Genomic DNA, 12,465 nt, shown 5'->3' with positions numbered 1-12,465 from the left:
CTTGCTTTGCTAATTGTCTTTACCAACTGACACTTAGATAAACTTTCCTCTCCATTATTCATCACACACTCATATACAGTAACACTGTGTGTGTATAATAACTTATCTCATTAATTATCCTGTACTCCAACATTATACAAGTCATGGCTCCTTCTATACATACAAGCTTGTAACTGATCCTGTCTGTCTTTTTCCAACTGTTATTTTTCCTAGTAAAAGAAAAAGAGAGAGTCAGATATAAGTTTGTAAAAGGGAAAACTGACAAAAGAGAGAGAATGAGAGAGATCTCAATGGCTGCCTCGTACTTCTCTTCCTCGTTTTGTGTTGCCGCCTTACGTCAAAGTGTTGCTATGCAACCTAGAGTTTGATTGCACCATATCACGTGACTAGTGTCTGATCTGCACGTCCACCTGTCTGTTTCAATTCAACGAGTGCATGCATAACTAATAGATTAATAACTAGCTAGTGATAATAAGTAGCCCTGCCCTTTGGCAAATTAGCAACGTGCTAAGTTGAAAGCAAACGAAAGAGATGTGGAATACATTCCATGAGCTGATGAAGCAAAGTATCTACTGTCCACGGCCCAACAGGACCTGTAGTGGTGATTACAGTAGTCTTTATTATGGCGACACTCCCGCCATAGTGTCCTTCATCTCTTGTTCTCTCTCCCTCCTTGGCTCTCTAATCACTGTCCTCCCATACTTGCTGTGGAAGGACACTCGTACAGGTATACGGCGTATTATAACTTTCCTTGCCGTGGCGGACTTCTTTACGGCTGCCAGCTACATCATGGGTAACATAAACTTTTACATTTACAAGCACAACAGCAAAACAGCTGGCATCAACACCGCTTGTAATTATTTTGACCAAATCTGTGAGGTCCAGTCATACATATCCTCCTGGGCATCTTACAGCTCTTTCTGGTGGACCTCCATACTTGCCCTGTATCTCTACTGGACTGTTGTTAAGGGAGACATAAAGAAAGGAGAGAGATACTTCCCACTTTACCACGTTCTCTCTTGGGGAAGCCCTATGCTGGCAATGGTTCCTCTACTCGTCACAAACAGTTTGGGATATTCTTACGTTGCAGCTGCTGGGTGGTGCTTCATTAGAGGTTCACGTTTCGACTCGTCACTTCAATATGCACAATTGGACTTTGAAGACATTGTAAAAATACTTGCAGGTGGAAAAGCTTTCGAAATCGGTACATATGCCTGGGTGCTGTTGATGTATGGGGCAATACACTGTAATATTAGGAAAAAGGTATCATTTAATGTACTAAGAAAAGGCCATTGCTATTTTTAGTATTACCAAGTTTAGTTACATGTACAAACAATATTGATGGTGTTTTTTTTTTATCCATTTTATATAGAAAAAAGATCAAACTCCAACAAGCATTAATGGCGGCGTGAGTGTCCTTCTCAGACAAATTCAAAAGAAGCTCTATTTCATTCCAGCTGCTTTTATCATATTGAGGATGTGGGGAACGATACAATTCATAGTATCCATATTTGTTTTTAATTTTCGTAAAGTTAATCAGGACGGTTGTATAGAAAAGGGATATCGTGACCTTTATTTCTCCCTTGCCATTCTCCAGGTAAAAGCATCCAAACAGTGAAATACATGATATAGCCAATGGAATACTACATGTACAACATTATATGATATGTATGTGATAGTTGGGTATAGCATATGACTTTGTGGTGGATGATTACTGTGACCACAAAAACAATAATATCTCCATGAGTTTACACAGCCATTTTTAATTACTGATAAAATTCCTATTTTATTTATGTTATACTGTTATGTAACTTTATGCTTATAAGTCAAATTGAAAGCTTATCATTTTTACTATCAATACTATGTTATTACTACAACTTTTGTTTACAGTGCATAGGAGATGGTGCTCAAGGTTGGGTCAACTGTATCCTCTATATATTCTGGTCCCCGAAAATCAGGCAGAGACTTATATTAAACCCACTTAGCAACTGCTGCTATCATGTAGCAACTCAGATACTCCCCACCACTTCGCGGCATTCAAGCGCTCTCTCTCCCGTGAACTCTCCTTCGCCAAAGAGTGTCTTTGTATCAGTACAGCATGTCGGAGAGGAAGATGGAGGTCCTAAGGAGAATCGAGGAGGAGTGGAGGGAGAGCAAGAAGGAACAAGCGCGTTGCTTCAGACGTTTTCGAGGGAAGAAGACGAAGAGAGGGTGCCGTTGATTGCAAGCGAGAAGACGTGACCATTTCACTTTTATTTATTTTAAAAATTTAATTCTGAGAATTGTTGTTTTATTTTTTTTGGTTAATTTGTGTGGCTTTTGGGAAACATCATTTTCGTATGTTCATTTTTATAGCACAACCATTCATACTCTTGTAAGAATAATAATAGCTGCACTATTCAGAAAGAACGCTAGATATAGTAGGAGGAGAAGTTTATCAGTTATTTTGTGGCTACTCAACACCACAGATAAGCAATAAAGCATTGCTAGGGCTACTGGATCAGCCAAAATGCTTCAAGAAGATGACGGTATCTTGGGCACTAACTACTATGGCCATGAGCTTCCGGACTGTCCTGGAAGCTATGTACAAAAGTGCAGCAACGACAGCGATTTTAGACTTCCAGACTTTGGAACAGGACCTCTAGCCGTCTCTCTCACCTCTTGCTCTTTGTCTGTAGTCGGATCAATCATAACAATCCTGCCCTATCTTTTATGGAAGGATGTTAGAACAGGGCTGAGGAGGGTCATAACGTATCTGGCCATTGCTGATTTCTTCACAGCCTCTGGGTACATCATGGCATCCATCAACTACATTGTTTATGATATAAAAACGGAACACATGCAAAATCACAGAAAAGGCGAACCCTGTACTCGTTTTGATGAAGTATGCCAGATACAGGCATACATCTCTTCGTGGTCATCCTATTCGTCGTTTTGGTGGACGCTTCTCCTTGCCCTCTTTTTCTATTTTGCCATTGTCAAAGGAGGAACAAAAAAAGTAGAAAAATATTTCCCGCTCTACCACGTCCTCTCGTGGGGCAGCCCAATATTAGTGATGTTCCCATTGCTGGTCACAGGTAGTCTGGGCTACTCTCTTTTTGCTGCTGGAGGCTGGTGCTTTATTGGTGGAGACTCTGAGGTTGGGAAGAGCAGTTTTGTAAAATATTCACTCTCTCCTGTAAGCATAATTAAGATATTAGCCGGAGGAAAGGCGTTTGAGATATTCACATACGTCTGGATCATTGCAATGTATTTCTACATCAGATGTCGTGTGAGGAGAAAAGTGAGAAAATTGGTATGCAAACATTTCTGTTAATGATAATAGTAAAGTTCCCTAACATGAAAATTTTTTAAATTAAATATTATCACCTCAAAAAATTTTTAGTGCCTACTAGCTACAATAGAAAAAATTATCTAAAAAAAATTTTAATGAGAATTTTTTAAAAATTTATCTATGTAATGCAATGTTATTTTTTTTTAATTTTTTTTCTCTAGCGTGAAGGTCAGCATAAATCCGAACTTGCCATGGACATGCTGGCAAAGAAATCGATGAAGCAGATTGAGTTTAAGTTGTTCCTGATACCGGTTGCATTCATTTTGCTAAGGATGTGGGGAACTTTGCAATTCTTCTTCTCAATCATTGTGTTCCATGGAGGGCAAAGTTTAGTGGATACAAAGACTGGATGTGTCCCAGACGGTGTTTATTACACATACAAAGTCCTAGCAGTTTTCCAAGTAGGTGACCAATTCATTTGCATATATGCATGCATAAAATAGCTTCTTTGTGCTTTTTAAATGTAACATGACTTCATGTTTTTGCCATGACTTTATTTTATCCTTCTGTCAAACACTTTCTCATTCCCATAGTCATTTGGAGATGGAGGTCAGGGCTGGTGTAATGCCATACTTTATATTGGGCTGTCTCCAAGTATAAGAGAAAGGCTAATCCTTAGACCTCTCTATTCCTGTCTACGCTTCTTTATAAGAAAGAGATCTCACAGCAAGTCAGTGCAAGGTCAAAGCACAAGGAATTTCATTGGGACGAGCACAGTTACAAGTTGTGATGATACGAAAGTCATCTATCATTCTAGTCCTCCTCCACCTGATGTTGAGGAGAAGATTGATGAAAACACACCAATCATAGAAAACAGCCTTCACATCAGTGACAATACATGTAATATGTAGGCCTGATGGATAATGAATATTATTATTAATGTTGAATGTATTAATGTTTAATTTTAGTTATTAAAAGGTGTGGCTAATTATTTGCATGGCCTGATACTCTGAATTCTAAAATGTCTTCTTGGAAAACTCCAGAGATAGAGCTAACCAGCGCAGAAGTCCTCTGTCCAAGTCAATACAGCATCAACTGTTCGGGAAGCAATGAAGACAGTCAGTATAACTTGTATCTTGGGCCGACTCCTACTTATGTGTCGCTGGTCTCTTGCGCCCTATCTTGCCTAGGATCCCTATCTATCATATTGAGCTATGTATTCTTCAAGGAGCTACGTTCAGGCTCCCGGGCCATCATCACTTTCCTATCCATAGCAGACCTAGTCACTTCAATGGGCTACATGGCGGGAGACATCAACTACTTGACTCATTTATCCTCTGCAAATGGAAGCGGAGACTGTAACACGTTTGACACCATTTGCTCCATACAGAGCTACATCACGACCTGGTCACAGCTAAGCTCCTACAGCTGGAATTCTGCTCTAGCCATTTACCTCTTCCTCTCAATCTCTTTTGCAAAGAACAGGGCCGCTAGTAAAATGATCCCGTACTGTCACATAATTTCTTGGGGGCTGCCGATTCTCATAGCCTTCCCTCTTTTGCTGTTTAATAGTTTGGGTTTCTCACTCTACTCCGCCTCAAACTGGTGCTTTGTGAAAGACCCCATGGTCTCGTATGCTAAGAAAAGTTGGCTGAACGAGAATGTCATGACGCCCCTTTTAATAGCAAGGGTGGTTCCAGAGTTTCTGACCTATGTACTTATCATAATACTGTATTCGATCATCAAGATATTTGTGTTTAAAATGGTAAGAGTAAGAGAGAGATTTCAAGGGGAAGAAAAGGGGTGGAAAGTTTAACACGCAGTTGTTGTAAATGTATTATATCGAAAGCTGCAAAGATAACAAATACTATGTATTAGTATGCTGCATTATCTTAAACCAAAAGATTGTTATTGCAAGTGCTACACAAACTCTCCCTCCCTCTTTTTTTTCCTCCTCTACATTTTCTGTTTCTTTTTTTAGAAGCGTAGAGTGAAAGCCGAGTCCAGTACAATCAGCGGAGCACTCATACAAAACTCTCTCAATAAAATTGACAATAAACTCCTCATGATTCCGATGGCGTTCATATTACTGAGAATCTGGGGTTTCATTCAAATCTTTTTTATACTCTCCGTGTCAAAGTATTTCGACAAAGGCTGTGTCATTTATCCTGTCTACATCATCCATTTTGTATTAGGAATATTAGAAGTATGTATTCACCAATTTAAAATTTACTATAGCCAATGTGTATTGTTTTTTTATGTATAACATATGTGACCATAATTGACAAAAGGGCCCTTATGGCGGATTTTAAAATTGATCATTATAATGGAAAATATCAACCTGTGAGTGCTTTGTTAGACAATCATTGTTTCTAAAAGTTTCATGGCAACTTTTTGCATCCTGTGGAGTAATTTTATGATAAATGGGGCTCAGGAAGTTAGATTTCTTAGGCTAGAAAGACAAATTTCACTACCCGCCATAAGGTACCTTTTGTCAATTATGGTCACATATACTGGATTGTTTTGACTATTGTAAGGATTGATAAGGACTTATAAACACTATACTCACCTCATTCTTGATAATGGACATTCACACATTGTCTTTCCATTGAAGCTTTCTTTACTATTGTCAATTGATTCCACATACAATTTTGTGATGCTTCCTTCTTTCTGTAGGCTATTGGTGAAGGTGGTCAAGGCTGGGCTAATGCTCTTCTCTTCATTATCTTCAACTCAAAGACGAGGAGCCTTATTTGTGCTTCCACTTTCAAGCTCTGCTTTAAACACTGCCCTTGTTTCAGATTCTGTTGTCGTTTTACATGCTGCCTGAAAGTCCTGTACAAGAAACGCCGAAACATGATATTTGATAAGACAGAGGAAGAGGAGGAGAATAATTCTATTTTGTCGTCAGAGAGTACAATCGGAGAGCATTCAACAGGTCTTCAGGAAGTTAGTGCTGACAGCTGCAGGCTTTCTATACAGTATGCTGATTAGAGAAGGGACTTGGATCATTTTTTGTGCATTTCGTATACTTTTTACTGTTGACAAACGTTAACCATTTTCTAATTTGATTCTGTTACCACAGTGACAATTAGCTCAAAGCTGCTTTGTACATTAAATTGTCATTCATTGCACTTTAATTTGTAATGATATTAAAAATAATAATAATAATAATAATAACTTTATGACATAATAGATACATATGCATGTATATATACTGGTATTTCGTTTTGCTGCTCATGTTCATTTATGCACATCAATCATAACAACTAATGTTAGTTCTGAATCTGGGCGATTCAATATCCCATACAAACGCAATTGAAGTCGTAACCAAAGTAACAGCTGTTGCCGCTAGCGACACGAAACCAATCAGGTGACGGGAAATGGCAAAGAAATCTAGCCACACCCACTTTTCAAGGAAGGCCCAAGCCATGATACAAGATAGCGAGAATCTCGAGTAACGGCCACTCCTTCGTCTTACCCTCTGTCTATTATTGACGGCAGTCCTGGAGGAGAATAACACTGGACTGTATGCACTGTTAGTGGACGAAAGAGGAAGAGAATCACAGGGGACAGGGGAGCGACGGTTAGCGTATGCTTTATCAGGATGGGAGTACGGCCAGGGTAAAAGAGGATCTGTCTCTTGCTCTCCTCCTCCCCCTCCTCTTTCAAGGTCGTTCGCTGCCCTGTATAAGTGTTGCTGCTGTCTTCTCGTTACTGGAGTGACTTGGACTAGATTGCTAGCATCACTAGTGGCTTCTCTCCTTTGCTTTAGTCCATGGTAGCAGGAACCCCACCTCCAACCGATAAAAAAGGTAAGAGAGAGTGTCGATACAGTCAGACCGAAAAACGTCTGTGCCTTGTTACGGATATCAGACTGGTTTATAAGAGAATAAAAAATAATGGACGAAGCGAACAGAGCCCAAAGTACAGCGAATATTATATTATAGATCACCTCACATGGGAAGACATTGAGAGACGCGTACAAACGAGCGTTATACCGACTCTGAGGATTCACTGGATTATTGGGGGTGAGTGGATTGCTCCTGTTGTAGACCCAAACCCTCACGGAGTGAACTAGCTGAGTCAGACACGATACAATAAGAAAGAACCAGACTAGTGTGCCCCACACGTACTCGGAGTAGGCAGTCGTAGAATCAAAGAAATCATTTTCCCCGTGACGCGTTGAGTTACCATCGTTGTCTCCAATACCAGTTCTAGAGCCTACAAAATACACTGGGCCCATTAGACTACCAGAGAGGCTGTACTGCCAGCCAAAGCCTAGCTGTTGTAGGGCGTAGCCTTGAGGTGCGGTCCATATGAGTCCTCTGAGAGACATTCCGGAATATTCTCTCAGGACACGTTGAGTATAATCCCAATGTTCCTCCTGTCTTCCAAGCAACCAGTCAAATATACCTGAACGACTGAGAGAGAAAGAGAGAGAGAGAGAGAGAGAGATTAAATGAAGCTTATAACATTACGAATAGAAAAGTGAGTTTCAGAATCATTTAACATGTTAGGGGTATATGAGAAAAATTGAGGAGGAAAGAAATAAGGAAATAAAGAATAGAGGGCATTGATAAAGCATGAATATCCGCAACTGGACTGTTTTTGAATTCACGCTAGTGTCACATGATCACATGACCCATTGTGAATCTCATTAAATCAAATCAACTGACTCATGAATAAAATTTATAAATGCTAAGAAAAACATCAGCCCTATACTACCATGTAGAGCTTATACAAGCTGACAGTATATAACATTCCGATAGTATTAAATAATCAAATTAGCACAAGATGGACACGGTTATACATTTAGCACATACAAGATTATATCATAATAAACAAACAAGTAAAAATACTAATAGCATAATTGATAAAGATAATGCGAAGCTATAGCATTCACACAGTTCCATTATTAACAAATCAATAAACAAGACCTCATTAATCTAATTTAACAACTATAAGTGTACATGAACATAAAAAGTACATGTATGTCATGTTTATTACCTGTTTGTGTCGGTCTCAGAGCTACCAACGTTCATATATGAACCCCACCCAACAAATAGACTCCATTGCGTGAGTAGCCATACTAAAAGACCAGCTCTTAAGTGTAGGCCACCTACTACAAACTGAAGAAAGAGTGTTTAAAATAGTTGAATCTATTATGCGTACAGTGAACTGCAAGGCCTTCATTATACAAGAATTGAGATTTATGCTTTAATATACAATGTACTTGTATGATACATCAAATTGCATCTAAATGTACATGTATTAATTATTGAGGTCTATCTCACCACTAGTAGGCCAGTGAGGAGGGAGAAGAGCTCCCTAGATATATCGTGTCTTGGCCAGTAGCTGATGGAAGAGAGGTTGGCAAAACCACCTCTACAGCGATTGAGGATTCCACCACTTTCAGAGAGAACTCCTGAGAGTAGGACGAGAGAGACTCCTATAAGGACTCTAACAATGTTCACACTAGCCCTCAGTATCCCTCTCCTCTCCAAATGGACTGCCATTAGCAAGAGAGACCAGGGAAAGAGTGAGAGAGAGGAGAGCTAAGCTTGCAGTATCATATGACCGGCCACACCACGTGCTGGCCACGCCTATTAGTGCGCTAAAATGGTCACGTGATAAATATCTTTCTCCCACGCAAAGGTGTGGCTCAAAATGGCGTCCGAGGCAAGGTATTGTGTGGAATATGCGACCACAGGACGGAGCAGTTGCAAGAAATGCAAGAGTAAGATAGAGAAAGGAGTCTGCAGGATAGGGAAAATAACCCCAAACCCTTTCAGGTGATGATAAGATCTAAATATTCTTTTATTATTTACGAAAAATTGCGTGTCTAATAAAATTTTTGAATTTACACTTTAATTTAAAATAATAATAATGTACCAGTACTATAGGATAATTTGAATCTGCTATAAAATTTATTGTTTATTATTAATTTTCAGTGATGATGGAGGTGATATGAAGGTCTGGTATCATAGTCGCTGTATGTTTGAGACGCTCCAGAGAGCCAGGGCTACTACAAAGAAGATCGAGTCGCCGGCCGACTTGGAAGGTTTTTCAAACCTCAAGGACCCAGAGAAAGACGAAATAAAACAATTCATAAAAGGTAAGGGAGTCATTCTTATTTTATAATGAGTGACAGTTTTTGACATTCATAGATTTCGCTCCAAAGTCACCTGCTAAAGGATCAAAGAAAAAGACTCAAACAACTTTACCAGTCACGCCCAAAAAAGGAGGTGGAGGAGCTTCAGCCTCGGGAGCTACAGTGTCACCAGTAAAGGCCTTGGCTCCAACCACAGCCACACCTACTAGCAGTGAAGGGGGTGGGGCTGGCGGAAGTAGCAATCCTGACAATTCTTTTAGGCAGTATCGGAGGTTATGTGAGGACCTTGAGAATGAACCCAGCTATAACTCAAAAACTAAACTAGTTCAGAATTACATCAAGAGAGGGAACAGCGGAGGTCAGAGGAGAGAAAGTGAATTAGTCGTGTCAAAATTTTTACAGAAAATTAATGTTTTAGAGAGCATTCTCCATTTTTATTACATTTTCTGATGCATATATTAGTCAAATTAATTTTAATTACTAGATGGGTTTAGCGGAGATCTTTATCTACTTGTAAAGCTCCTCCTACCAGGGGCAGGGAAGAAAAGAGTGTACAACCTCCAGAGCAAGCAAATTGTCAAAATACTTAGTCAAGTACTCAAGAACATCATGTGACTATCATTTGACAATTGTTTGTAGGCTTACGGGTGCAGTTTAGACGACATGGTTGAAGACCTTGAGAAGGGTGACGTGGCTGAAACAGCAAAGAAGTTTTTTGAGGAAGAATCGGTCATAAAACCAGCTGCTAAGAGCACCTTAACATTATTTGATGTATGAACAAAATAAATAAATAGAAAATATTAATAGTAAATTGTTGCTTTTTTTAGGTTGATAGTTTCCTCGATAGGATGGAGAAATTGACGAAAGAAGACGAGCAAAAGAAAGAATTTTTATCAATAATAAGAAAGTAATCCTCTAAATTAGAATCATTACTCTTAATCCCTAATCCCTCCAGGTGTACAGGTAATGACATAAAGTACATCATTAGACTAATAAAACATGATCTCAGGACCAACGCTGGACCCAAACACATGTAATACTTACAGTCACATGAAACTCACATGACCCCACACTCTCTTTTAATTAGAATGGACGCACTGGATCCAAATGCTTATGCAGCTTTTCAGGTATCCCATGATTTAGAGGACGTGGTCCAGAGAGTTCTCTCAAAATCGGAAGAAGGTGCAGGCGGAAAACCCGGTCTTACGAAAGAGTTGAGTATCCGTGTGACTCTAATGACTCCAGTCAAGCCAATGCTGGTTCGTAAATGAGGACAAGTATTTAAAATATTTAAGCACTTTCTTTATAGGCAGAGGCTTGTCGTTCAGTTGCCATGGCAATGAAGAAGTGTCCCAATGGAATGTTTGCTGAGATTAAGTACGATGGGGAGAGGGTCCAAGTCCACAAACAAGGAACTACTTTTCAATACTTTTCAAGAAGTCTAAAGCCAGTACAGGGACACAAGGTGCAGGCAGTCATACTATTACTTGGATTTTTTATGAATTTTAAAAGTTACTTAAAAATCGAGCCAAAGTCCCTGTACTATAGTACAGGGTCTCGAGCCAAATTTTGCCAAAAATGACTAGGAGAGAATTCTCCATTTTTATGACTTTTTTTGATACATATACATGTTCTTATGTTGTGTAGCAAGTTTGAACTGATTCCGATGAAATTTGGATTTTTTACGAATTTTAAAAGTTACTTTAAAATCGAGCCAAAGTCCCTGTACTATAGTACAGGGACTTTGACCAAATTTTTCTAAAAATGACTAGGAGAGAATTTTTGGTTTTTATAACTTTTCCTGATACATATATATGTTCTTATGTTGTGTAGCAAGTTTGAATTGATTCCGATCAAAATTGAATTTTTTACAAATTTTTTAAGGTACTCAAAAATTGGGCCAAAGTCCCTGTACTATAGTACAGGGATTTTGACCAAATTTTGCCAAAAATGACTAGGAGAGAATTTTCCATTTTTATAACTTTTTTTGATACATATACATGTTCTTATGTTGTGTAGCAAGTTTGAACTGATTCCAATGAAATTTGGATTTTTTACGAATTTTTAAAGTTGCTCCAAATTAGGAGAAAGTCCCTGTACTACAGTACATGGTCTTGGGCCAAATTTTCCCAAAATTTAAAAAGAGAAAAATTTCAATTTTTATAATTTTTCTGATATAACTATGCGTACATTGTATATTTATAAATTAGTGCAAAAATACACTTTTTTACATTTCACCAATTTATTTATATTTTGTTTCTTCCAGGTAGCTCATATTAAAGATTACTTGCCCCAGGCCTGTCCCCATGGCGATAGCATGATACTAGACTGTGAAGTACTAATGGTTGACATAAAGACTGGGGACCCTCTCCCTTTCGGAACACTAGGGATCCACAAGGTAACATATGGAAAAAGGAAATTTTAATATTCATACTTGCACATGTACATGGAATCGATCAGATGACTTTTCATTTACGGCCGAAAATATTATTGTTTAATTTTGAAATTTAGAAAAATGCTTTTAAAGACGCCGTTTGCTGCCTCTTCATTTTTGATTTGCTTTACTTCAATGGAGAGAGTTTATTGGATACGTAAGTCTCCATCTTAACCACACCCATTGCCACGCCCACTTCCTTTAGCCCGATAATAAAGAGGCGTAAACTATTAGAAGAGAATGTTAAGGAAGTCAAGAACCACATTATGCTCTCCGAGGCTAAATTAGTTAAAGTTTGTAGAAAAATAATTTTAAAATTAGCCATGATTGTGATCATGAAAACGTTTCTTACAGCAACCAGAAGAACTTTCAGATCTCATAATGACTGTCATTAAAAAAGGGCTTGAGGGGCTTGTACTTAAAGACACTAAAGTATATTAAGAACTTTAAATATTTTTATATAATATTTATTGATATTTTAGAGTATTTATGAGCCTGGTAAAAGACATTGGTTAAAGGTACGCACACACTATAATTAATGATATTCATAGCTCATTGTCATGTGACTCTCATGTGACACGAACAGGTAAAGAAAGATTACCTTGAGGGAGGAGCAATGGCCGACACAGCAGACCTCATCGT

General features: G+C 38.6%; 4 protein-coding genes across 6 annotated transcripts in view; 3 read left to right on the top strand and 1 right to left on the bottom strand.

Moving 5' to 3' along the window:
• The first annotated feature begins 488 nt into the window (after positions 1-488).
• LOC100631476 (probable G-protein coupled receptor 157) lies at positions 489-2,241 on the top strand. Its single transcript, XM_003384284.3, has 3 exons — positions 489-1,275; positions 1,373-1,597; positions 1,891-2,241. The coding sequence occupies exons 1-3, from the start codon at positions 532-534 to the stop codon at positions 2,239-2,241; spliced, it is 1,320 nt and encodes a 439-aa protein (XP_003384332.2). The 5' UTR covers positions 489-531.
• Positions 2,242-2,389: 148 nt separating this feature from the next.
• Positions 2,390-6,454, top strand: LOC105316807 (probable G-protein coupled receptor 157). 3 transcript variants are annotated; one of them, XM_011412013.2, is made up of 5 exons: positions 2,390-3,295; positions 3,496-3,735; positions 3,868-5,039; positions 5,256-5,480; positions 5,951-6,454. In XM_011412013.2, exons 3-5 carry the CDS (start codon positions 4,296-4,298, stop codon positions 6,266-6,268), a joined length of 1,287 nt encoding a protein of 428 aa, XP_011410315.1. In that variant the 5' UTR covers positions 2,390-3,295; positions 3,496-3,735; positions 3,868-4,295; the 3' UTR covers positions 6,269-6,454. The 3 variants fall into 3 exon arrangements, with proteins under 3 accessions (XP_011410315.1, XP_019849009.1, XP_003384361.1); XM_019993450.1 differs by lacking the exons at positions 5,256-5,480; positions 5,951-6,454 and having other exon boundaries at positions 2,390-3,283; positions 3,868-4,316; XM_003384313.2 differs by lacking the exons at positions 5,256-5,480; positions 5,951-6,454 and having other exon boundaries at positions 3,868-4,316.
• Positions 6,333-8,863, bottom strand: LOC109580380 (uncharacterized). The gene is made up of 3 exons (XM_019993449.1): positions 8,572-8,863; positions 8,285-8,406; positions 6,333-7,698 (listed from the first exon to the last, which is right to left on the bottom strand). The coding sequence occupies exons 1-3, from the start codon at positions 8,791-8,793 to the stop codon at positions 6,531-6,533; spliced, it is 1,512 nt and encodes a 503-aa protein (XP_019849008.1). The 5' UTR covers positions 8,794-8,863; the 3' UTR covers positions 6,333-6,530.
• A 59-nt stretch (positions 8,864-8,922) lies between these two features.
• LOC100634887 (DNA ligase 3) overlaps positions 8,923-12,465 on the top strand; it is a 5,516-nt gene continuing 1,973 nt past the window's right edge. The window contains exons 1-15 of the mRNA XM_011412012.2: positions 8,923-9,069; positions 9,229-9,392; positions 9,445-9,747; positions 9,874-9,983; positions 10,029-10,160; positions 10,217-10,296; positions 10,345-10,422; positions 10,477-10,648; positions 10,699-10,854; positions 11,656-11,787; positions 11,901-11,980; positions 12,029-12,116; positions 12,178-12,255; positions 12,306-12,341; positions 12,410-12,435. Of these exons, the coding sequence (XP_011410314.1) occupies positions 8,945-9,069; positions 9,229-9,392; positions 9,445-9,747; positions 9,874-9,983; positions 10,029-10,160; positions 10,217-10,296; positions 10,345-10,422; positions 10,477-10,648; positions 10,699-10,854; positions 11,656-11,787; positions 11,901-11,980; positions 12,029-12,116; positions 12,178-12,255; positions 12,306-12,341; positions 12,410-12,435 (1,760 nt within the window). The 5' untranslated portion in view covers positions 8,923-8,944. The remainder of the gene's footprint in view (positions 9,070-9,228; positions 9,393-9,444; positions 9,748-9,873; positions 9,984-10,028; positions 10,161-10,216; positions 10,297-10,344; positions 10,423-10,476; positions 10,649-10,698; positions 10,855-11,655; positions 11,788-11,900; positions 11,981-12,028; positions 12,117-12,177; positions 12,256-12,305; positions 12,342-12,409; positions 12,436-12,465) is intronic.

This window comes from Amphimedon queenslandica, unplaced genomic scaffold (assembly GCF_000090795.2).
Source record: "Amphimedon queenslandica unplaced genomic scaffold, v1.1 AMPQUscaffold_13495, whole genome shotgun sequence".
NCBI lineage: Eukaryota > Metazoa > Porifera > Demospongiae > Haplosclerida > Niphatidae > Amphimedon > Amphimedon queenslandica.
Note: the sequence above shows the minus strand (reverse complement) of the source record. Positions and strands in the feature narration are given on the sequence as shown.